Consider the following 24,286-nt stretch of genomic DNA (forward strand, 5'->3'; position numbering starts at 1 on the left):
CAGTGAGCCGAGATTGCGCCACTGCACTCCAGCCTGGGTGACATGGTAAGACTGTCTCAAAACAAAACAGCTCAGTTTTATTTTGAATACAGTGAATATAGATAGCTCTAATCCACATAATCAAATCCCTGTGGAGTCCCTTTAGGAGAGTAAAGGGTTCCCAAGAGCAGAAAGTTGGAGAATACCATATCAGATCACTCCTTTTTCCACAATCTTCTTGGAAAACCCTGTCTCTACTAAAAATACAAAAATTAGCCAAGCATGGTGGTGCGTGCCTGTATTCCCAGCTACTTAGGAGGCTGAGGCACGATAATTACTTGAACCCTCGAGGTGGAGGTTGCAGTGAGATGAAATCACGCCACTGCACTCCAGCCCAGGCAACAGGGTGAGACTCTGTCTCAAAAAATAAAAATAAAAATAAATAAATAAATAAAATATGAAATTTTTTTAAAAATTAAAAATGTAATTATTTTAAAATAGCAGTATAAACTCCTTACATATTAACATATCACTTTTTTTGTTTTGTTTTTGTTTTTGAGACAGAGTTTCGCTCTTGTTGCCCAGACTGGAGTGCAGTGGCGTGATCTTGGCCCACCGCAACCTCTGCCTCCTGAGTTCAAGCGATTCTCCTGCCTCAGTCTCCCAAGTAGCTGGGATTACAGGCATACGCCACAACGCCCAGCTAATTTTGTATTTTTAGTAGAGACGGGGGTTTCTCCATGTGGGTCAGGCTAGTCTCGAACTCCCGATCTAAAGTGATCCACCTGCCTCGGCCTCCTTAACTGCTGGGATTACCAGAGTGAGCCACCGCACCCAGTCAACATAACATTTTTTTTTTTTTTTTTTTTGAGGCGGAGTCTTGCTCTGTCGCCCAGGCTGGAGTGCAGTGGCCGGATCTCAGCTCACTGCAAGCTCCGCCTCCCGGGTTCCCGCCATTCTCCTGCCTCAGCCTCCCAAGTAGCTGGGACTACAGGCGCCCGCCACCTCGCCCGGCTAGTTTTTTGTATTTTTAGTAGAGACGGGGTTTCACTGTGTTCGCCAGGATGGTCTCAATCTCCTGACCTCGTGATCCGCCCGTCTCAGCCTCCCAAAGTGCTGGGATTACAGGCTTGAGCCACCGCGCCCGGCCAACATAACATTTTTAATGTGTGAAGAATAACTATTTCCCAAAACAAAAAAATCATAGAAGGGTGGCATTGTTTTATATTCTTGCAGATCTCTTTACTGTCTGGCTTAATAGAAGACAGCTGGATTCTCATATCTGCTTCTTCAGCCCATTACAATTTTACATGTCATGTAGCCCCTAGAAAACACCACTGTGCACTCATGGGAGAATGAGAAGGAAAATAATGTCTTAGCATTGTTACAGGAATAGTTTCGATCTTGGAAACCCTTAGGCCTCTATGGGTCCCTAGACTACTCTTTGGGAACTGCTTATCTAATGTATATTCGAAACTACTTTGTAAACATTCCTATAGTAGCAAAAGTCGGGAGGCCTGTGTTCTAGTCCTGTCTCCGAATGACCTGATTAGTTTTCTTGAGGAAGCCACCTGGTCTCTGGTCTGTTTTATCCTCCACTATGCCTCAGGGCTTACACAGCACTCTAACTACGGCTGAAATAAACAAATAGCCAGGATCTCCCAGCTGGCGAGACTGATGTGGTAACCTATATGTTCTACTGACTTTTTTAGTAGCCTCATTTTTACCAGTGCTGAAAGAAGTGCAAAGTTCCCAGGTGTAACCATCCGTCATAGCTACCATTTACCACAGGGTAGCGTTCAAGGGCTTGAACCTGGGTTCAAATCCTGGTTCTGCTGTTTATTAGCTGCATGATCTCAAGTTAGTTCATTTCTCTCTTACAACAGAGTGAGACCCTGTCTCAAAAACTAAAAATAAAAAAATAATAAAAATTAGGCTGGGCACAATGGCATACACCTGTAATCCCAGCTACTTGGGAGGCAGAGGTTGGAGAATTGTTTGAACCTGGGAGCGGGAGGCTACAGTGAGCCAAGATGGGGCCACTGCACTCCAGCCTGGGTGAAAGAGTGTGACTCCGTCTCAAAAATAAAAAAAACATAATAATAATAATTAAAATTAAAAAAATAAAACTTCATTGAGTTGTTGCAAGGATTAAATGAGATAATCTGAGTTAAGTGCTTAAAGCAACACCAGATACATGGTGAACATTACGTAAGTGTTTGCTGCTATTGCTAAGTTAAAGTCTTGCTGACCATGTGGTAGGCCCATGTGCCAGGCTAGGCACTTTATGAATGGCCCTGGGTCAATTTGACTCTAAAACTTGCTCTTAAAGAAAAACCAGGCTGGGCACAATGACTCATGCCTGTAATCCCAGCACTTCGGGAGGCCGAGGCAGGTAGATTCCTTGAGGTCAGGCGTTTGAGAGCAGCCTGGCCAACATGGTGAAACCCCATCTCTACTAAAAATACAAAAAATTAGCCGGGCGCGGTGGCAGGCACCTGTAATCAATCTCAGCTACTCTGGAGGTTGAGGCAGGAGAACTGCTTGAATCTGGGAGGTGGAGGGTGCAGTGAGCCGAGATTGCACCACTGCACTCCAGCCTGAGTGACAGAGCAAGACTCCATCAGAAAGAAAAGAAAGAAAGAAGAGAAGAAAGAAAGAAATAGGAAGGAAGGGAGGAAGGAAGGAAGGAAGGAAGGAAGGAAGGAAGGAAGGAAGGAAGGAAGGAGGAAGGAAGGGAGGGAGGGAGGGAGGGAGGGAAGGAGGAAGGGCCTAATTTTTCAAGTAATATATTCTATTATTTTAAAAATTTGGGTCAGGGATGGTGGCTCACACCTATAATCCCAACACTTTGTGAGGCCAAGGCAGGTGGATTGCTTGAGCTCAAGGGTTTGAGACTGGCCTGGGCAATATGACAAATCTCTGTCTCTCCTAAAAATACAAAAATGAGCCAGGTGTGATGGCATGTGCCTGTGGTCCCAGCTACTTGGGGCGCTGAGGAAGGAGGATTGCTGAAACCCAGTAGGTCGAGGAGGTCAAAGTTGCAGTAAGCCATGTTTATGCCATTGCACTCCAGCCTGGATGACAAAGTAAGACCTTGTCTCTAAAAATTAAAATTTAAATTTAAAAATTCAAAGTCTTCTCCATCACACTGCCCGGTTACTGTCCCTTCTGACTCTCGACTTATTTGGGAACTTTCTTCTTGGTTGATGGGGAGCTTTAGAAGTAGAGGTAGGCCAGGTGCAGTGGCTCATGCCTGTAATCCCGGCACTTTGGGAGGCCGAGGCAGGTGGATCATGAGGTCAGGAGTTTGAGACCAGCCTGGCCAACATGGTGAAAGCCTGTCTCTACTAAAAATACAAAAATTAGCCGGGTGTGGTGGCATGTGCCTGTAATCCCAGCTACTCAGGGGGCTAAGCCAGGAGAATCACTTGAACCCAGGAGGTGGAGATTGCAGTGAGCCAAGATCACGCCACTGTACTCCAGCCTGGGTGACAGAGCAAGACTCTGTTTAAAAAAAAAAAAAAAAAAAAAAAAAAAAAAAAAAAGTATCCCTGGAGTTCTTCTTCTCACTCCTAGTTCAGATGGGCAAAGGCGGCCGGGCGCGGTGGCTCAAGCCTGTAATCCCAGCACTTTGGGAGGCCGAGACGGGCGGATCACGAGGTCAGGAGATCGAGACCATCCTGGCTAACACGGTGAAACCCCGTCTCTACTAAAAATACAAAATCTAGCCGGGCGAGGTGGCGGGCGCCTGTAGTCCCAGCTACTCGGGAGGCTGAGGCAGGAGAATGGTGTAAACCCGGGAGGCGGAGCTTGCAGTGAGCTGAGATCTGGCCACTGCACGCCAGTCCGGGCGACAGAGCAAGACTCCGCCTCAAAAAAAAAAAAAAAAAAAAGATGGGCAAAGGCTCCTTCACATACTTCTGGGTGCTGGACAAGCTAAAGGCAGGGTGGGAACGTGGCTGTATTCGTCCATTCTCACACTGCTAATGAAGACATACCTGAGACTGGGTCATTTACAAAGGAAAGAGGTTTAATTGACTTACAGTTCAGCATGGCTGGGGAGGCTTTAGGAAACTTACAATCATGGCAGAAGGGGAAGCAAACATGTCCTTCTTCATGTGACGGCAGGAAGGAGAATGAAAGCCAAGCAAAGGAGGAAGCTCCTTAAAAGAACCATCAGATCTTGTGAGAACTTACTATCACAAGAATAGTATGAAGAAACCGCCCCCATGATTCAATTACCTCCCACCACAGGTGGGGATTGTGGGAACTACAGTTCAAGATGAGATTTGGGAACTACAGTTCAAGAGGAGCATCACCATCGACATCTTTCTATAGAAGTTCGGGGCGAAGCAATGCTGTGTCACCATCATTGATGCCATGGGTCACTGTGACTTCATCAAGAACATGATCACAGGCACCTTACAGCTGCTACCAGGGTTGCCTCGGCCCTGCTGTGGGGATGGGCAGGGGGTGTCCCAGGCCAGGTCTGAGCTGGGCCTTCCTCTCTTAGGCTCGGCAGACTGTGCTGTGCTGATTTTGGCAAGCGGTGTAGGAGAGTGTGAGGCTGGCATCTCCAAGAACTAGCAGATTTGTGAACACACACTGTTGGCCTATACACTGGGCATGAAGCAGCTCACTGCGGCAGTCAACAAGATGGATATCACAGAGCTACCTTACAGTAGTACATGCTTTGAGGAGATCAGCAAGGAGGTGAAGGCTTATATCAAGAAGATTAGTTGCAACTCCCAGACTATGCCCTTCGTGCCCATCTCAGGCCAGCATGGGGACAGCATGCTGGAACCTGGCAGCAAGGTGAGGGCCAGCTGGGCAGGGCCAATTAAATGAGACTTGCCCAGTCAAATCTTTGAGCTTCTCCTGGAATAAATATCCAGTATTCAGTGTGCTCATGGACTGATCACTGGGAACGATCTCCATTCCCTTTTGGGGGATGCCTTGACTCCATTTTACAGATGAGTGAAATGAGTACACCCGAGACTATATAATCAGTAAGCATAAAACTGTGCAGACTGATGTTGTGGCCACTAGGTATGTGTGGCTATTTAAATTACTAATATGAAATCAAATGAAATAATTCCTTAGCTACATTTCAAGTGCCCAGAAACCACATATGGCTCTCATATTGAACAGCGAGTGCAGTCGCAGAATATTTACATCGTTGCAGAAAGTTCCACTGGGCAGTGCTGGCGGGATGTAGAATTCTAGCCTATGCTTACAGTATCTAAGCTATTCCACCTCAGGCAGTGTGGGCGCAATATAAATGTGTCTAAGACACAGTCCCTGTGCTCAGGGATCCCATGTTCAAGTAGGTTTTGACATCTCTAGACAAGTACCTCCCTACCAAAAGAGTTGAGTTCTAACATCAGACCTGAATTCAAGCCCCAACTCTATCCTTTGCCCACAGTAAAGGAGCAACTGAGGTATTAATATTAATGCTCTGGGACTTTGGGCTCACTTCATGGGGTTGTAAGAATTAAACAAAAGACTTCATGTGGACATCCGCTGACACAGACAGTTGGTGCTCGCAGGCTAATTGCTATTACTTAGTATATTTGCCTAAAGTCTACCTTTTCTATAATTGACTTGAGAATTCTTAGCCTTTTCCTCCATGTGTACATAGCTATCTTTTTCTGATTATGAAATTAATGTCTAACATCTTTACAATAAGTATTTCGTGCAGATATGAAGCATAAACTGCCACCCCATGACTTATAGATAACCTAGTTATAGATGATAACCAAGTTATAGATAATCTAGTTATAGATAGCCTAGTTACAGATAACCTAGTTATAGATGATAACCTAGTTATAGATAACCTAGTTATAGATAGCCTAGTTACAGATAACCTAGTTATAGATGATAACCTAGTTATAGATAGCCTAGTTATAGATAGCCTAGTTACAGATAACCTAGTTATAGATGATAACCTAGTTATAGATAGCCTAGTTATAGATAACCTAGTTATAGATAGCCTAGCTATAGATGATAACCTAGTTATAGAAAACCTAGTTATAGATGATAACCTAGTTATAGATAACCTAGTTATAGATATAACCTAGTTATAGATAACCTAGTTAGTTTCCATGCAATTCTTTCTAGGTATTCACAGCTGGACTCAAACTATACATAATGCATCTATACACATTTTTAAAACTTTCCTTGCCATTTAAACTATTGGAGAGTTAATGGGTGTTTTATATCACATCTCACTAGGTAGGTAGTTTGGCTATATCCATGATTCACGGTAAATGGCGATTAATGATTTAAGACTGAGTGCTTCACGTGTATACAACCCCATGATGAAGGCATTTTATTCCCAGGTGAAGTAAGAAAACTGGGACACAGTGCAGTTAGGGAATAGCCTAAGGTCACTAGCTTCTGTTGTTTCTAATTTTATTAAAAACTGCCATAATTGGGCTGGGCATGGTGGCTTGTGCCTGTAATCCTATCACTTTGGGAGGCCAAGATGAGAGGATCTCTTGAGCCCAGGAACCCAAGATAACAGTCGGCTAACATAGTGACAAAACATCTCTACAAACAAAAAATAAAAAAGAAAGAAAACTTAGCCAGGTGCGATGGTGCATGCTAATGAGGAGGCTGGGATGGGAGGATTGCTTGAGCCTGGAAGGTCAAGGCTGCAGTGAGCCATGATCATGCCCCTGCACTCTAGCCTGGATGACAGAGTGAGGACCCCGTCTCAAAAAACAAAAAAGCAAAACAAAAATACTGCCATAATTAAGAATGTTAACTCTACTAAAAAAATTAAAACCTGCCATAAGCATCTTGGTAAATAAATCTTTCCATGTGTCTTTGGTAGTGTAATTATAATCAGCTCCTAATGAAATAAATTCCTCATGAACCACGGGGCGTGGTGGCTCAAACCTGTAATCCCAGCACTTTGGGAGGCTGAGGCTGGAGCATTACTTGTGGCCAGGGGTTCAAGACTAGCATAGGCAATGCAGCAAGACCCTGCCTCTACAAGAGTTTCATTTTTTTAAAAAAACGAAGCAAAGGATATGCATTATTTTTGGAGTCTTTTGACACAGACTGCCCAATTGCTCTTGAGAAAGGACTAGACCTGCAGGGACAGAGTGTCTTTTCAAATGGTGACTGAGCGCCCGCGTGCCTGGCACTGTCCTTGGTGCTGAGAGTGCAGCAGTGAATGAGAAGCAACTCTGCTCTTGGAGCTCAGTCTCCTGGGAGACTGGGAAGGGACAATAAGGCAGATGGTGACTAAGTGCTTCAGAAAATTCTACAAAAAGGTGAAGGGACACAGTGTGGGAGAGTTACTGTACATCAGGTATTCAAGCAGGGGTGGGTTCTAAGATGACATTGGAGCAGAAACCTGAAGCCTCAGTGCCTGTTTCCCATAACCTGAGTATTATCACACATCTCAGCTAGTGACACACATGAGTTTCATCCCCATGTCCTCCAAGCATTTATTACCCACCTACTGTGTTCTAGATGCCAAAAGAACAAAGCATGTCAGCCTGCAGCTAGTGAACTAGATATTCAACTTGTGGTTTGCTGACCTCATAGGCTGGTAGTAGCAGGACTATGGGTTGGCATAGAACCAAGTGAGTCACCAAGTTCATCAAACCAATGGGTAAAGTTCATCACTACCTCACCCTGACTGCGGACTCAGTGGGAAGAGGCTTGTATTTGGGTCTGGGGAGTTGGTCTCATTTTCAACTTCTGATCTGGTCAATGTCAGTCACTGGGCCCTGGGCAACCCACTTCTCATCCTCAATTCTCCTTTCTGAGAAAGATAAAATATTCCTCTCACAAACTTGAATTATTTATATAAAAGTGCTTACTAAAAAATGCTTTCAGAGCCTCCTACCCACTACTCCTCCACCCCAAAAAGAGTTGAATATGAATAGAAACAGTAGCTTTATTCCCTGGGCTACTAATTTTTGAGTCCATGAGGCAAGATGTGCTTTGTGTGGCTTCTATACTGTGTAGCTCTGGTTCTCTGCCATGGAAGGTTTCCCTTGTCTAGAGCCCTCTTCCCCCACCTGCCAAAGCCTCCCCTGATGCAATCTCTGCATCCTCCCATATCTGAGGGTCAACCAGCTACTGAGAGGCCTTCCTCTATTGTGCTAAGGTTGGAGTTGGCATTGTTTTTGATGCTGATGGGAGACTGAAGTTTTGAAGCCTAGAGATTTACTCCAGGACCTGTGACTGGAAAGGAGAAGCATTTTATTGAGATTCTGACAGTGTGTTGGATCTAAGCCTATGTGTCTACCAACTCTGCTGCTGTGATAGTCCGGCTGCCCACTTAGCCCTTAATATCAGCCACCTTTGTTCCTTCTATACCTCTTTTGTCCTGTGTTTCCAGTCTTTGAAGGCAAAGATTATGTATCTGAGCTTTGCACTTGATCTTAGCCAAAATGCCAAGAAGCAATTGTCTGTAAGCTTTGGCCAGGGTTTTTAGATGAGTAAATATTATATCTCCTTAAATCATCCCCCTGGAAGGTCTTACGTTCAACAGTGGTGGCTTTGCTTACAAGTCAGCATCCTTAGGAACAGTTTTGAGACCGTGAAGCACATTCTTTAGGGAACTGATATGGTTTGCCTCTGTGTCCCCACCCAAATCTCACCTTGAATTGTAATAATCCCTGTGTCAAGGATGGGACCAGGGGGAGATAATTAAATCATGGGGGGAGTTTCCCCCATTATGTTCTCATGATAGTGAGTGAGTTCTCACGAGATCTGATGGTTTTATAAGGGACTTTTCTCTCTTTGCTTGGTACTTCTTCTTCCTGCTGCCACGTGAAGAAAGACGTGCTTGCTTCCCCTTCCAACATGATTGTTAGTTTCCTGAGGCCTCCCCAGCCACGCAGAACTGTGAGTCAATTAAACCTCTTTTCTTTATAAATTACCCAGTCTTGGGTATCTCTTTATTAGCAGTGTGAGAGCAGACTAATATAGGCAACTTCACATCTGAGTCTTTAGAAACTTTAGTGTTAGTATTTATTTATTTATTTATTTATTTATTTATTTATTTATTATATATTTTGAGATGGAGTCTTGCTCTGTCACCCAGGCTGGAGTGCAATGGAGTGATCTTGGCGCACTGCAACCTCTGCCTCCCGGGTTCAAGCGATTCTCCTGCCTCAGCCTCCCTGAGTAGCTGGGACTACAGGCACGCACCACTGTGCCAGGCTGATTTTTGTATTTTTAATAGAGACAGGGTTTCGCCAGATTGGCCAGGCTGTTCTTGAACTCCTGACCTCAGGTGATCCACCCACCTTGGCCCCCCAAAGTGCTGGGATTACAGGCATAAGCCACTGCACTGGGCTGTCTTAGTTTTTAGAATGAGTGTTAGAGGCCAGGCATGGTGGCTTATGCCTATAATCCCAGCATTTTGGGAGACCGAGGTGGGTGGATCACCTGAGGTCAGGAGTTCAAGGCCAGCCTGGCCAACATTGTGAAACCCCGTCTCTACTAAAAATACAAAACTTAGCCTGGCACTGTGGCGTGCACTTGTAGTCCCAGCTACTTGGGGAGGCTGAGGCAGGAGAATCGCTTGAACCCGGGAGGCAGAAGTTGCAGTGAGCCGAGATTGTGCCATTCTATTCCAGCCTGGGTGACAGAGCGAGACTGCGTAAAAAAAAAAAAGAAAGAAAGAAAAGAAAAAAAAAAAAGAATGAGTGTTAGAGTATTTGAATTTTACTTTTATTCTTACTCCTGACACTTATTTAACTTGCTGTACGTTAACAAGTCCCTCCCTTCTCTGGACCTTAGTTCCTCCACCTGTGTAATGAACAGATAGAATGGGATCTAAGGGATATTCAGATTCCAGGAATCTCTGCTTTCTGAAATATATTAGCTTGATGCAGGGAGCCAATCTCACAGTGCCTGTGAGATTTAATCATAATCATTTAGCAAGTGCACAGTAGATATCATGAGATGGCTCATGTGTGGTCTTTTGTGTCTCTACAACAGCCCATAAGGTAGATGGTGAGATCTCTGTTTCACAGATAGGGAAACCAAGGTTGAGAATGCCTCCCTTGAGGTTCATGTTAATTGCAGGCTGGGTCCTGGATCAGACCCATGCCCTCTCTGGGCTGAATGAGCTGCATATTTGGTGGCTTTTGCAGATGCCCTCATTTTAAGGCTGTAAGGTCACCAGGAAGGAAAGGAATGTGGCAGGCGTGACACTGCTAAAAGCACTGGACTCAATCACACCACTACCCACTCCACAGACAAGCCCCTGCAGCTGCCCCCGAAAGGCGAGTACAAGACTGGGGGTAAGTTCATGCCTTGTGGAGGTGCTTGGGGTTGGAGGCCTACTGGGGTCTGGTTGCTGATGGCCCTGAGCGCTCTGTCCCTCCAGGTATTGGCACTGTGCTTGCGGGGCAGGTGGAAACAGGCATGGTGATGACCTTCGCCCCATGCAACATCACCATGGAAGTCAAGTCTGTGTAGATCCACCAAGGCCCTGCCTGGTGACAAGGTGGGCTTCCATGTGAAGAATGTATCAGTAAAGGACATTAGGCGAGGTGACATGGCAGGACAGCAAGAATGACCCGCCCTCAGAGGTGGCAAGCTTCATCTCCCAGATGAGACACCCATGGAGAGGCATGTCCCGCTGCTCCTAGGGCTGCTGGCTCACTCAGTGTGGTCATAGGCCATGGGCTCTGTATTAGGCTCTTGACCACTGTGGAGGTAGAGCCAGACTGCCTGGGTTAGAATTCTTCCTCTGCCTCTTATTTGCGTGCACTCTTGAACAAACCAATGTACTTCAGTGAATCTATTAGTTTCCACAATACCATCTTGAAAAACAGTATTTCTTTTTTTCTTTTTTTTTTTTTTGAGAAGGAGTCTCACTCTTGCCGAGACTGGAGTGCAGTAGCAGGATCTCAGCTCACTGTAACCTCACCTCCCAGGTTCAAGCGATTCTCCTGCCTCAGCCTCCCGAGTAGCTAGGACTACAGGGACGTGCCACCACACTGAGCTAATTTTTGTATTGTTAGTAGAGGTGGGGTTTCACCATGTTGGCCAAGCTGGTCTTGAACTCCTGACCTCAAGTGATCCACTCGCCTCAGCCTCCCAAAGTGCTGGGATTACAGGCATGAGCCACCATGCCTGGCCGAAAAGCAGTATTTCTTAAACCAAGTGGTTTACAATCACCTGGGAAAGTGTTTCAAAAATACAGATTCTGGAGCTGGACACATGTTGGCCAGGCCAGACATGGCGAAACCCCGTCTCTACTAAAAATACAAAAATTAGCTGGGCATGGTGGCATGTGCCTGTAATCCCAGCTACTAGGGTGGCTGAGGCAGGAGGATCGCTTGAACCTGGGAGGCAGAGGTTGCACTGAGCACAGATCCTGCCACTGCACTCCAGCTTTGGCAAACTGAGTGAGACTCCATCTCAAAAAATTAAAAAATAAAATGTGCCCAAGGTGCCTGACCTCTTAGTTGGTCCGGGTCACCTCCTTTGGATGGGGCTTAGCTGATGCCCCCCTTTCTCCCCTCCCCAGCCCACCCTGGTCTCCAGGTGATCATTCTCAACTACCTTGGCTGCATCACAGCTGGCTACTCACCAGTTTTGTACCGCCACACAGCCCACATTGCCTGCAAGTTTGCAGAGCTGCAAGTTTGCAAACCAGCACTTGGGCAAGAAAGTGGAAGATAACCCCAGAGCTTTGAAGTCTGGGGACTTGGCCATCACCCAGATGATCCTGGGCAAGCCCATATGTATGGAAAGCTTCTCAGACAACCTGCCCCTCAGTAAGGCCCAAACGCACCTGGCCACCGGGGCTGCCCCTTCCTTCTTCTGGGTCCAGGAAGCCAGTTGGCCACCTGAGGCAGGCAGTGGAACCTAGTCACAAGGATCTGAGAGCCAGGTTAGAAGAGCCCACAGAGAGAAAGGGGCTTTCCTGGTGTCACACAGCAAGATGGGGGTGACTCTGAAGGCTTGCTACTCATAGTGTTCATGGACCCACTTCACAGGCATGCCCTGGGAGTTAGAAATGCAGAGTCTGGGCCGGGCACGGTGGCTCACGCCTGTAATCCCAGCACTTTGGGAGGCCGAGGCGGGCGGATCACGAGGTCAGGAGATTGAGAACATTCTGGCTAACACGGCGAAAGCCCATCTCTACTAAAAATACAAAAAATTAGCCGGGCGTGGTGGCGGGCGCCTATAGTCCCAGCTGCTCGGGAGGCTGAGGCAGGAGAATGGCATGAACCTGGGAGGCGGAGCTTGCAGTGAGCTGAGATCGTGCCACTGCACTCCAGCCTGGGCGACACAGTGAGACTCCGTCTCAAAAAAAAAAAAAAAAGAAGAAGAGGGAGAGGGAATGCTGCTGGCTGTCCGACCCAACAAACGGATTTAAGTGTCTCAGGGAGTGGGGACAGAATCCGCAGTGCTGTGGGCAAAGCTGGCATCCCTATCCCTCAACAGGGTCCTTGCCTTGGCCAGTCAGACATCCCGCAGCCATGCAAGACGAGATGCCCCATCTGTTGCTGCGGTGTCTGAGATGCCAAATAAGAAGGCTGTGTACCTGGCGGAGGAGAAGGAGACAGAATAAATACTATGTAATTATTTGTGCCAGGAGACAACCTCTCACCTCTGCCTCCCTCCTTCCCTCGGGCCTGGTCACGTGCACGTGTGCTGACCTCCCCCATCAGACGGTGAGTTCTGGTAGGCAGGGGTGAGTCTCACTCAACGCTGACTTTAACTCCTAGCCAGGGCATGGCACAGAGTGGATGCTCACTACTGTTCATTGAGTGACTTACTGGTGACCTGAAGTCATTCTCAATTTCTTCCCCTCTGTCATCCATTTTGTCACTCACTTCTGTCAGTTCTTCCTCTGAAATGCCCCAGGGTCAGCTCTCACTATTTGCTGCATGGGAAGCAGTCTAGGTAGGTAGTGGTTACAAGCATGGGCTTCGGAGTTGAGTTTTCTGAGTTTGAATCTTGATTCGGGGGGCGGGGGCGGAGCAAGATGGCCGAATAGAAACAGCTCCAGTCTCCAACTCCCAGCGCGAGCGACACAGAAGACCGGTGATTTCTGCATTTTCAACTGAGGTACTGGGGTCATCTCACTAGGGAGTGCCGGACAATCGGAGCTGAAGCAGGGCGAGGCATCGCCTCACCTGGGAAGCGCAAGGGGGAAGGGAATCCCTTTTCCTAGCCAGGGGAACTGAGACACACAACACCTGGAAGATCGGGTAACTCCCACCCCAGTACTGAATCTTGATTCCACCTACTAAGTTGCAGGGAGGCCTCAGGAGACTCATCTTTTCTCCGCATCTCCAGGTCGTTACTAACATGCTTCCCTCTGCCAAGAATGACCTCTCCTAATATCCCCACCTAGTGCATCTCGTCCTCCAAGGCCCAACCCATCGGTCACTCTTTCTGAAGGCTGCGCTGAGCCCCTGGGCAGGTAGCATCTCTCTTCCCTCCCGGTTCTACTAGAGCAAGACCCTGTCTCAAAAAGAAAAAAGAAAAGGAAAGATAAACAGAGGACTCTCACTCTGCATCTAGACCTGCTGAATTCAAATCTGCATTTTAACAAGATCCCCCAGGTAAATGGGCTTCACATCAATGTTTGAGAAACACTGTTCTAGAGAAGGTGAGTAGAGCAGAGATGGGTAGGGACGTTTTTCCCTTCCTGCTGTCTCGGACGGTGGCTTTCAAACCTGCTGGATTATCATAACCACTGATGAAGCCTTTTTTTTTTTTTTTTTTTTTTTTGAGACGGAGTCTCGCTCTGTTGCCCAAGCTGGAGTGCAGTGGCCGGATCTCAGCTCACTGCAAGCTCCGCCTCCCGGGTTCACGCCATTCTCCTTCCTCAGCCTCTCGAGTCGCTGGGACTACAGGTGCCAGCCACCATACCTGGTTATTTTTTTGTATTTTTAGTAGAGATAGGGTTTCACTATGTTGGCCAGGCTGGTCTCGAACTCCTGACCTCAAGTGATCCACCCACCTCGGCCTCCCAAAATGCTGGGATTACAGGCATGAGCCACAGTGCCTGGCCCATTCAGTTGTTTCTTTATTCCAAGTTTCCAAGCAGCCCCTCCTGGGAGTCTGGCTAAAACCCTAGCCCTGAGTTGGCCAGTGGGTACTTGAGGGTGGAGATTCAAAGGAGGGGCCTTTTCCATTCACCCTCCTCCATCAATCCAGTTTCCCAGAAGTGCCCTCTGGTCCCTCTGGGCGAAATCAGGGGAGGCTGAGGCTTCTATCTCGCCTATGGCTTATGGGGATGAGAGAAGGGAATTGTGGCAGCAGAAGGAAGAGGCTTGGTTCCTTCCCTACCAAAACCTGCTGTGTTCTCCTCTTTCCATCAATTCGTTCCTATTCAAGGAACTGGCTGACTCAAAGCTAGCTACAGCCTGGAACGTGGGTCGTGGTATCCTATCTACGGGTCCTGCTGCTGAGGATTCAGTGCGAGCCAGGGGGCCCTCTTACTGTCCGGGGTTGAAGTCCTTGGGTATCAGAGGCTAACCTGCAAGCCATCTTTATGCCTGTAGGATGACCTTCTCTTGATTACAATACCATGTCTAACACTTTTTAGAGGAGGGTGTTGCTTGGATATACCAGCTTTATATTAATAACAAGAGTCACAATTTATTTCAGCCTTATCATGTGCTTTACATAATTATCTTAATTTTTTTTTTTTTTTTTTTTTTTTGAGGCGGAGTCTCGCTCTGTCGCCCAGGCTGGAGTGCAGTGGCCAGATCTCAGCTCACTGCAAGCTCCGCCTCCCGGGTTTACGCCATTCTCCTGCCTCAGCCTCCCGAGTAGCTGGGACTACAGGCGCCCGCCACCTCGCCCGGCTAGTTTTTGTATTTTTAGTAGAGATGGGGTTTCACCGTGTTAGCCAGGATGGTCTCGATCTCCTGACCTCGTGATCCGCCCGTCTCGGCCTCCCAAAGTGCTGGGATTACAGGCTTGAGCCACCGCGCCCGGCCTAATTATCTTAATTTTTACAACAACCTTATGAGATACAGGTACCTATTTTACAGATGAGGAAAACTGAGGCTGATAGGATTCTAATTACAGACTGAGCATCCATAATCTGAAAACCCCAAATCTGGAATGCTCTAAAACTCTGAAATACTTTGAGCACTGACATGAAGCCACAGTGGAAAATTTCACACTTGACCTCATGTGACAAGTGGCAGTCAAAATGCAGGTATACAGCACACAGTTTATTCAGCATTCCTGAGGGAAAAAAGATGCTCCCAGCTCCCTTCAGCTGTGATATCTCTTTTCCACTCCGGCTGAGATTCCCCCACGAAAGCATGTCCACAAGAGGTAACACAAGGCTGAGCGTGGTGGCTCACGCCTGTAATCCCAGCACTTTGGGAGGCTGAGGCGGATGGATCACCTGAGGTCAGGAGTTCGAGACCAGCCTGGCCAACATGGTGGAACCCTGTTTCTACTAAAAATACAAAATTAGCTGTGTGTGGTGGCGTGCGCCTGTAATCCTAGCTACTTCGCAGGGTGAGGCAGGAGAATCGCTTGAACCTGGGAGGCAGAGGTGGCAGTGAGCCGAGATCGCACCACTGCACTTCAGCCTGGGCGACAGAAAAATATTCCATCTCAAAAACACACACAAAAAAGAGGTAACATGATGGCACATGTGCAGGCCAGACATGCCAACTGCAGGTTCCATGCATGCCTTAAATAGGGCAGTGGTCTATGCACATCACTCACTGTGGTTTTTCATTATTATTTTCTGTTCTGTGGTGTAAATATATTGTTGAAAGTGTAAACAAAGGCCTGCAGATATGCCTATGAGTAACAGTGATAAGGAAGAGAGGAAGCAGGACAGGCAAGGTGGCTCATGTCTGCAATCTCAACACTTTGGGAGGCCGAGGCGGGTGAATCACTTGAGGTCAGGAGTTCGAGACCAGCCTAGCCAACATGGTGAAACCCCGTCTCTACCAAAAATACAAAAATTAGTTGGGTGTAGTGGCAGGTGCCTGTAATCAGCTACTTGGGAGGCTAAGGCAGGAGAATCACTTGAATCTGGGAGACGGAGGTTGCAGTGAGCCTATATGGCACCACTGCACTCCAGCCTGGGCAACAGAGCAAGAAAAAAAGGAAAAAAAAAGAGGAAGCAGTTATGTTTACAACACAGAAAGTCAAGTTGCTGGAGAAACGGGACAGAAATGTAGGTGTGAAATATCCTACAGAAGAGTATGGTGTTGGCATAAACACCACAGATGACCTAAAGAAACAGAAGGATGGCCGGGCACGGAGGCTCACGCCTGTAATCCCAGCACTTTGGGAGGCAGAGGTGGGCGGATCACCTGAGATCAGGAGTTCGAGACCAGCCTGGCCAACATGGTGAAACCCTGTCTCTACTAAAAGTACAAAAAAAACTAGCTAGGGGTGGTGGCGCACGCCTGTAGTCCCAGCTACTCGGGAGGGCTGAGGCAGGAGAATTTCTTGAACCCAGGAGGCAGAGGTTGCAGTGAGCCAAAATTGTGCCACTGCACTCCAGCCTGGGCAACAAGAGTGAGACTTTTTCTCAAAAAAAAAAAAAAAAAAAAAAAAAAAAGAAACAGAAGGATAAACTGGTGAAATCCTATATGCTGAAAATGATGAACAGAAGTTAATGAGAAAGAGAAAAACAATGCATAAAGCAAAAAAATGAAGATATTGATTGTGTATTGAAAGAGCAGATCCATCTGGCTGAGCACGATGGCTCACACCTATAATCCCAGCACTTTGGGAGACTGAGGTAGGTGGATCACTTGAGGTCAGGTGTTCAAGACCAGCCTGGCCAATGTGGTGAAACCCAGTCTCTACTAAAACTACAAAAATTAGCCGGGCATGGTAGCAGGTGCCTGTAATCCCAGCTACTCTGGAGGCTGAGGCAGGAGAATTTCTTGAACCTGGGAGGTGGAGGTTGCAGTGACTTGAGATCACGCCACTGCACTCCAGCCCGGGCAACAGAACAAGACTCCATTTCAAAAAAGAAAAAAAGAAAAAAAAGAAAGAGTAGATCCATCAGCATTGTACTGATGGATACATCCAGCACGTGCCACTTAATGGTATACTGAAGGTGAAACAAGCAAGATCTATCACAATGAACAGAAAATTTAAGGAAACTGAATATTCAACAGGCTGGTTGCAGAATTTTTTGGGGTGTGAGGACAGGGTCTCACTCTGTCACCCAGGCTGGAGTGCAGTGACATAAATATGGTTGACTGCAGACTCAGCCTCCTAGGCTCAAGTGATCCTCCCACCTCAGCCTCCCAAGTAGCTGGGAACACACACACATACACCATTATGCCAGGCTAATAAGTTTTTTGTAGAGACAGGGTCTTGCCATATTGCCCAGGCTGGTCGTAAACTCCTAGGCTCAAGCACCCTCCCATGTTGGCCTCCCAAACTGTTGGGATTATAGGTATGAGCCACTGCACCTGGCTGGTTGCAGAAATTTAAGACGAGACATGATGTTACATCTTTAAAGATTTGTGGGCCAGGCAACACGGCAAGAACCCATCTCTTCAGAAAATTTTAAAAATTAGCCGGGCATGGTGGTGTGCACCTGTGGTCCCAGTTACGTGGGAGGCTGAGTTGGGAGGATCATGTGAACCCAGGAGGTCGTGGCTGCCATGAGCCAAGATCACACCACTGCACTCCAGCCTGGACAACAGAGCAAGACCGTGCCTCAAAAAAAATAAAATAAAATAAAAAAGAAAGAAAAGAAACGCAGATGACTCTAGAGGAAACATTTTAAAAAGCCGTCCAGGAGAACGCCTCCTTTTCCCTAGGGGACCCACTTCCTGCTCCCGCAACTGCTTCTGATATTTCTTCTCACCTTAAAAAAAATTACAGTGTTCAGTAATCTTTTAATCAAAACACTGCATCATAGGTGGAGACTGAACGCCTGCCATTTGTGGTAGCTGTTTTTTGTTTATTTGTTTTGAGACAGGGTCTCGCTCTGTCACCCAGGCTGGAGTGCAGTGGGATGATCTTGGCTCACTGCAAGCTTCCTCTCCTGGGTTCAAGCGATTCTCCTGCCTCAGCCTCCGGAGTAGCTGGGATTACAGGCATGCACCACCAGGCCCGGTTAATTTTTGTATTTTCAGTAGAAACAGGGTTTCACCCTGTTGGCCAGGCTGGTCTCGAGCTCCTGACCTTAAGTGATCCACCCGCCCCGCTTCCCAAAGCGCTGGGATTACAGGTGTGAGCCACAGCGGCTGGCCTGGTGGCGGGTGGGGCGGGGGGCGGTGGTCGCTGTTATTTTACAGCTGATCCAGGTTTTCCGGTGATGCTCCTCTGCTGCTTAGTTGCCCTGAACACATTACTTTTTCTTTTTTTTTTTTTTTTTTTTGTTGTTGTTGAGACGGAGTCTCGCTCTGTCGCCCAGGCTGGAGTGCAGTGGCCAGATCTCAGCTCACTGCAAGCTCCGCCTCCCGGGTTTACGCCATTCTCCTGCCTCAGCCTCCCGAGTAGCTGGGACTACAGGCGCCCGCCACCTCGCCCGGCTAGTTTTTTGTATTTTTAGTAGAGACGGGGTTTCACCGTGTTAGCCAGGATGGTCTCGATCTCCTGACCTCGTGATCCGCCCGTCTCGGCCTCCCAAAGTGCTGGGATTACAGGCTTGAGCCACCGCGCCCGGCCCAAGCTCGAGATTCTTAAGCTATCACACTAGTCCGTTTGTATAAATTCTATTTGTGCCCGGCGTGGTGGCTCACGCCTGTAATCCCAGCACTTTAGGAGGCCAAGGCAGGTGAATCATTTGAGGTTAGGAGTTCGAGACCAGCCCGACCAACATGGTGAAACCCCATCTCTACTCAAAGTACAAAAAAATTAGACCGATATGGTGGTGCGCGCCTGTAATCTCAGATACAGAATAAATTTGCGTCATAATTTGCACGATTGATTTAATGTACTTTTGGCAGTCTCATCACACAAGCACCACCAGCTCCTGACACTGGGAGGAGAGAACGTCTTCAAGGTCCGGAAACTCAAGGACGTGCTGATTCTGGGAGCTTTCAAAAACTATTTTTGGAAAACCCAAATCCCGGTCTTCAGCCAGCGTTGCCTGCAGTTGCTAGGCCTATTCACAAGGGGGAAGCCGACGCTGCACTGCGCAGCCAAATGCGCCTCTCTTCCTCTTGTTGATCTCTGTGGTTAGCCTGGGGAAAAAAGCCCGCCTCCTGGCCCATAAGGCCCTGGGCCGGAAGCTCCGCTTTCTCTTCCTGTATTCCATTATGGCGGTGAGTAGCTGGGACCTGCATTTGCTTTTTTTTAATCCGTCGCCATCCATGGCAGGCCGAGCTTGCGGGGTCTACCTCGCCCGCAGCCTGAGGAGTATGGACCCCTCAATGCTTGCCGGCCCAAAACTGGCAGAGCCGTTCGAGCCAAGGACGCAGGGTTGAATTCTGTCACTTTCCCTGCCATCATTTTAGGAGCGGCTCCGGGCAGTTGCCGGGAGAGCTCAGAAGCACGGTCAGGAGGCTGCCGCTAGGGCAGATGGGGTGAATGGATGGTTCTGAGGCAAGGGTCCGGGCCTTTTCATGGTTCCGGGGACTTGAAACTTGCTCGGTGCTAGGAAACCTTAGCCGATTGCTCGGCTTAGGGAAGGTGCTAGCCTTTAGACAGCTTCCGAATGGGATGCTGGACGTCGCATAACCACGTTTCCTGTTAACTCAGCAGTTAAGTTCTCTCCGTCGCTTACTCCCCTTAGTTTGCCTTACAGTGTGGGCGCTCTTTGTTATCCTGAGCCTCTTAGGGTTCGATCTCAGTGTCCGTAACTTTTAACAGTCAACACCTGTCCTGAATTTTCTATTCACCCGTTCTGTTCGTGGAGGAAGAATAGGATCCGGAGCTGACTTCGTTCCTTGATGCCTCCCAAACACAGTGATACCTTCTTCGTTACGATTTGGGATGAGCAGAAATAAAAATGCTATGGAGATAGAAAGTAGTAAAAACTCAGAGCTCTCAGCTGTGAGTGTATTGACTGCTGCTTTTCCCTGTTGCAGCAGGATCAAGGTGAAAAGGAGAACCCCATGCGGGAACTTCGCATCCGCAAGCTCTGTCTCAACATCTGTGTTGGGGAGAGTGGAGACAGACTGACTCGAGCAGCCAAGGTTTTGGAGCAGCTCACAGGGCAAACCCCTGTGTTTTCCAAAGGTGAGTAGTGACAAATGACAGGGCTGCCCGCTGGGGTCGCCTGGTTGTTTCTTAATTTACCTGCTGTCGAGTCTGTATAGAAGGTGACAGTTGGCATCACTTAAAGCGTTAAATTCATGAGCCGACCAAAAAGTATCTTTGTTTTCAAGATTGCATGTGGGATTGGAACACTAGATTTTATATGAGCAGATCTTAAGCTAGGGCTAGCCCAAGTAAAGATTTTCCCAAGTAACTAGGACATGAGATAGAGTGGAAATATCAGGAACGAAGTAAAGATCATTAGGTCTGATTAGCAGTTAGGGTTATATAGGCTGCATTAAGAACAGGGCTGTACAGGAGCATGAGAGGTTTCAGTGGCCTATGATAGTGCTACCACACTACAGCCTGCTTGACCCTATCTCAAAAGTTGTATACAGATTACCTGGGTTTGAGTGATGGCTTCATCACTTGCTGGTCTGACTCTGGGCTCTCTGGACCTCTGCTTTTTTATTTGCATAAAGAGGGTGTAATACTTGATAATTGTGGAAGCTAAAATGAGTTGTATATGTGCCGTTGCTTTAGAATGGTGAAATATGGCAAGTCTTTGGATTCCACTCCTGCTTTTTATTACCAGTTGTGCAAGTTAATAAACCTCTCAAAACCTCACGTGTAAAATGTGGATAACAGTACAATAAGGTTTTAGCAAGTACTAGATAATTGTCAATAATGCTTTATTTTCTCTGGAACATGATAATCTTACTAGTGACTTCTTTGGCCTATTCTGGTTGTGAACTTGCCCTTCCTGGAACTTTGGCATTATGACTGTTCTTAACTGCTGAAGGATGGCTGGATGTCTGGAAATGGGAAAATCTGTGCTGTGGATGAAATCTTATGAATAGATATAGGCGACACTAATTAGAACACCACAACTTAGAGTGTGGATGAATACTTAATGTCTCTTTAAGTCATCTCCAGAACAACATGGAGATGGTGTTCTGGGAAGGAGGTGAGTGTAGTGGGGGTATGATGGCGTCTGACTCCTTGTTACCCCCTTCCTGCAGCTAGATACACTGTCAGGTCCTTTGGCATCCGGAGAAATGAAAAGATTGCTGTCCACTGCACCGTTCGAGGGGCCAAGGCAGAAGAAATCTTGGAGAAGGGTCTAAAGGTGAGGCTAATCCCCTAATGGAGTGATATTAGTGAGCACCCCCTTAATAACACAAGTAGATAAGTTACATTTAATGTTCTATTCTTTGGTGCCTTGACATTTATTTAAGCTTCTAAAATGCTTTTTTACAATCAGCAGGGTTAAACTATTCTTGGTGGTTTAAGAGATGCTTGAGACCGGGCACAGTGGCTCAATGCCTGTAATCCCAACACTTTGGGAGGCCAAGGCGGATAGATCATTTGTGGCCAGGAGTTCGAGACCATCCTGGCCAATATGGTGAAACACCATCTCTACTAAAAATATAAAAATTAGCCAGGCTTGGTGGCAGGCGCCTATAGTCCCAGCTACTCGGGAGGCTGAGGCATGAAAATTGCTTGAACCTGAGAGGTAGAGGTTGCAGTGAGCTGAGATTGTGCCACTGCACTCCAGCCTAGGCCACAGAGTGAGACTCTTGTCTAAAAAAAAAAAAGGATGCTTGGGAGTCATTTCATTCCTCTGCTTTCTCTGGGTTTTTCTCTGCTCTTTGGAAGCTGGGAGAGGTCATTTTGGGTAGTTGGGGTGTAGTGAGGAAGTCAGATTGTGTTCCTAGCCAAGTTTTATTGACTTCTGTTTTTGCTCTGGGGTGCATGTTGCAGGCTGAGCTATTAATAGTTATTTGGGGGTGGGAGGGAGTTGATGACGAGGAATGTTATTGCTGCATTTTTCTCCACAGGTGCGGGAGTATGAGTTAAGAAAAAACAACTTCTCAGATACTGGAAACTTTGGTTTTGGGATCCAGGAACACATCGATCTGGGCATCAAGTATGACCCAAGCATTGGTATCTACGGCCTGGACTTCTATGTGGTATGAATATTTCATCTTTTCCCGCTCCTGGTCTATGAGGAGAGGGGCATCTTTATTTTATTTCATATGTGGTATGTTGGTGTTTACATGTTGAGTTGCAGCTTTGAATATTGTCTGCCTTTGTGTTCTCCTCCCCGTTGGGAAAATGTGCCTCATTTGTGGCAAGTGTAGGGATGCAGCACTGAATAAGATGAACAAGATCCCTGCTGTGGGAGAGCTTGCAGTCGAGGATCTGTAAAGCACCCACATGGCTTAAAGGTGGATGAAGGAAACTGTTCCCTCCAGCCAGTGATTTGAAACTTTGGAGAGAGGCAGTATTGGTGCCACATTTGGTCTGTGGGTTGGCTGCACTGAGGCTCTTCTTCCCCTGGTTCTTCCTATAGAAACAGCTTTGAGTGATGCAGTGGTTTGATCAGGAAGGGGGTTTTAACATAGAAATGACCTTTTGTGTTAACTGCTGTGTTTTGGTCCAACAATAAAAACTGAATAGCCTAAATCAGAAGTCCTGACTAGCGTGGAACCTGAAAGATGGTGACACCCTCATTAGACAGACAAGTAATAAGATTTGGATACTCACAGGATGTTGGAGGAATAGCACACCTTTGGGAAGCACTTTTGAGCTGAAGCAGAAGGAAGAAAGTATAGATACATATTTGTGCTTCTCGGAATTTTATGTTTTCTACACTGCTGGTGTGGCTAAAGATTTTTAAATGTTATTTAAAAAAAAATGTTTTGGAAATTGGGGAGCAGGAATGGGGGATCCTCAGCACCACTGGAAGATAGGCTGGGGTTGGGGGGAGGTGCTGAAAGTTCCAGCCTCCATAGCAAACCTATAGTATGGCTGTGTGTTGTGTGAGATGCTGGTGGCAGCTTTGTCAGACACTGAGATCAAGGGTCTTGCTCCAGAATCCATTGGGCTGCCAAGTGACTCTTGAAGATCTGTCTGTAATGTGAGTCTTGTCCATCTGCTCTTGACTCTGAGCTGGCTAGGTGACTGTTGGTTATTCCTGGGACAGGTGCTGGGTAGGCCAGGTTTCAGCATCGCAGACAAGAAGCGCAGGACAGGCTGCATTGGGGCCAAACACAGAATCAGCAAAGAGGAGGCCATGCGCTGGTTCCAGCAGAAGGTAAAGCTGATTTATCTCAAGTGAAGTGGTGGAATGTGGTGTTGGTGAATGGAGTTGGGATTTGGGGATGCAAAATATAGGACTATTTGCTGGGTACCTTCTTTAAAATTAGAATATTGGGCACCTTGATAAATCAGGGGCTTCCAGGGATGATGGTTTAAAAGAATATCCAGAACTAGGCCTCCCCACCACCATGAATGGGGGTAGCTGGAAGGGGAGGAATATGGCTTTAACAGGAGTCCCCTTTCTCAGATTATAGTGCAGTTCAGCACAGTGTAAAAACCAGCCAGCTTCCTACTTAGTCCAGAAAAGGATGGGATTCAGAGCCCAAGTTCATGTATCAGTCAGATTTGAATTCTCGAAAGTTAGCCATTGCTGCAATCTCTGCTGTTGCCTCCTGTTCTGAAAAATCAAATCTCTTCTCTTTCAGTATGATGGGATCATCCTTCCTGGCAAATAAATTCCCGTTTCTATCCAAAAGACCAATAAAAAGTTTTCAGTGAAATGTACAATTCTGTTGTGTGTTCTGTGAAAGGATCCTGGCCATATTCAAGTCCTTGGACCTCAAGCCACTTAAAGCTTCGATGGGAGTAGCTGGTAACAACCCTGCCATCCTCTGATTGGATGCTAGTATTTCCTGGCAGATCCAAGTCCAAGCTTCATAGCATCCATTGCCTGTGCTTGCCACACCTTGGTTGATGCGCTGTGGCGCAGTAGCCGCATTTAGAGGGGAGGGTTTGGTTGATGTTGGGGTTTGAATTTAGAGCCTTGATTAAGCAGAGTGCAGTGCTCCTGTGTTCCAGGAAGCTCCCTGCTATTCAGTGATTCTGTTCTGTACTAGAAATTTTATAAGCATTGATGTGTCATGAAGGAATGATAGGCTTTGGTGTGATGTTTGAGATTAAATTTAGACTTAACTGTTCAGGCTCAGGTTTCTTTAACAACGAGAATATAAGGTTGTTGGGAGGCAGTGTGTGTAGATAAGAGGGCAGTCTTTCCATTTCCAGCCCTCTCGGTGAGTTGTTACTCTGCCCCAGTCTCCTTAACTGT

At 47.1% G+C, this 24,286-nt stretch overlaps 1 protein-coding gene across 1 annotated transcript; it reads left to right on the forward strand.

Moving 5' to 3' along the window:
• Nucleotides 1–19,126: 19,126 nt before the first annotated feature.
• Nucleotides 19,127–23,745, forward strand: RPL11 (ribosomal protein L11). The gene is made up of 6 exons (XM_010355766.2): nucleotides 19,127–19,202; nucleotides 19,968–20,118; nucleotides 21,159–21,265; nucleotides 21,978–22,109; nucleotides 23,126–23,236; nucleotides 23,667–23,745. The coding sequence occupies exons 1-6, from the start codon at nucleotides 19,197–19,199 to the stop codon at nucleotides 23,694–23,696; spliced, it is 537 nt and encodes a 178-aa protein (XP_010354068.1). The 5' UTR covers nucleotides 19,127–19,196; the 3' UTR covers nucleotides 23,697–23,745.
• The last annotated feature ends 541 nt before the right edge of the window (nucleotides 23,746–24,286 follow it).

Source organism: Rhinopithecus roxellana, chromosome 12 (assembly GCF_007565055.1).
Source record: "Rhinopithecus roxellana isolate Shanxi Qingling chromosome 12, ASM756505v1, whole genome shotgun sequence".
Taxonomy (NCBI): Eukaryota; Metazoa; Chordata; class Mammalia; order Primates; family Cercopithecidae; genus Rhinopithecus; species Rhinopithecus roxellana.

What these genes read in the sequence shown, in the direction of transcription:
- RPL11 (XM_010355766.2), top strand. An exon ending in AACCCCTGTGTTTTCCAAAG is followed by an intron (nt 20,119 to 21,158) that starts GTGAGTAGTGAC and finishes CCCTTCCTGCAG; the next exon opens with CTAGATACACTGTCAGGTCC. An exon ending in ACGGCCTGGACTTCTATGTG is followed by an intron (nt 22,110 to 23,125) that starts GTATGAATATTT and finishes TTCCTGGGACAG; the next exon opens with GTGCTGGGTAGGCCAGGTTT.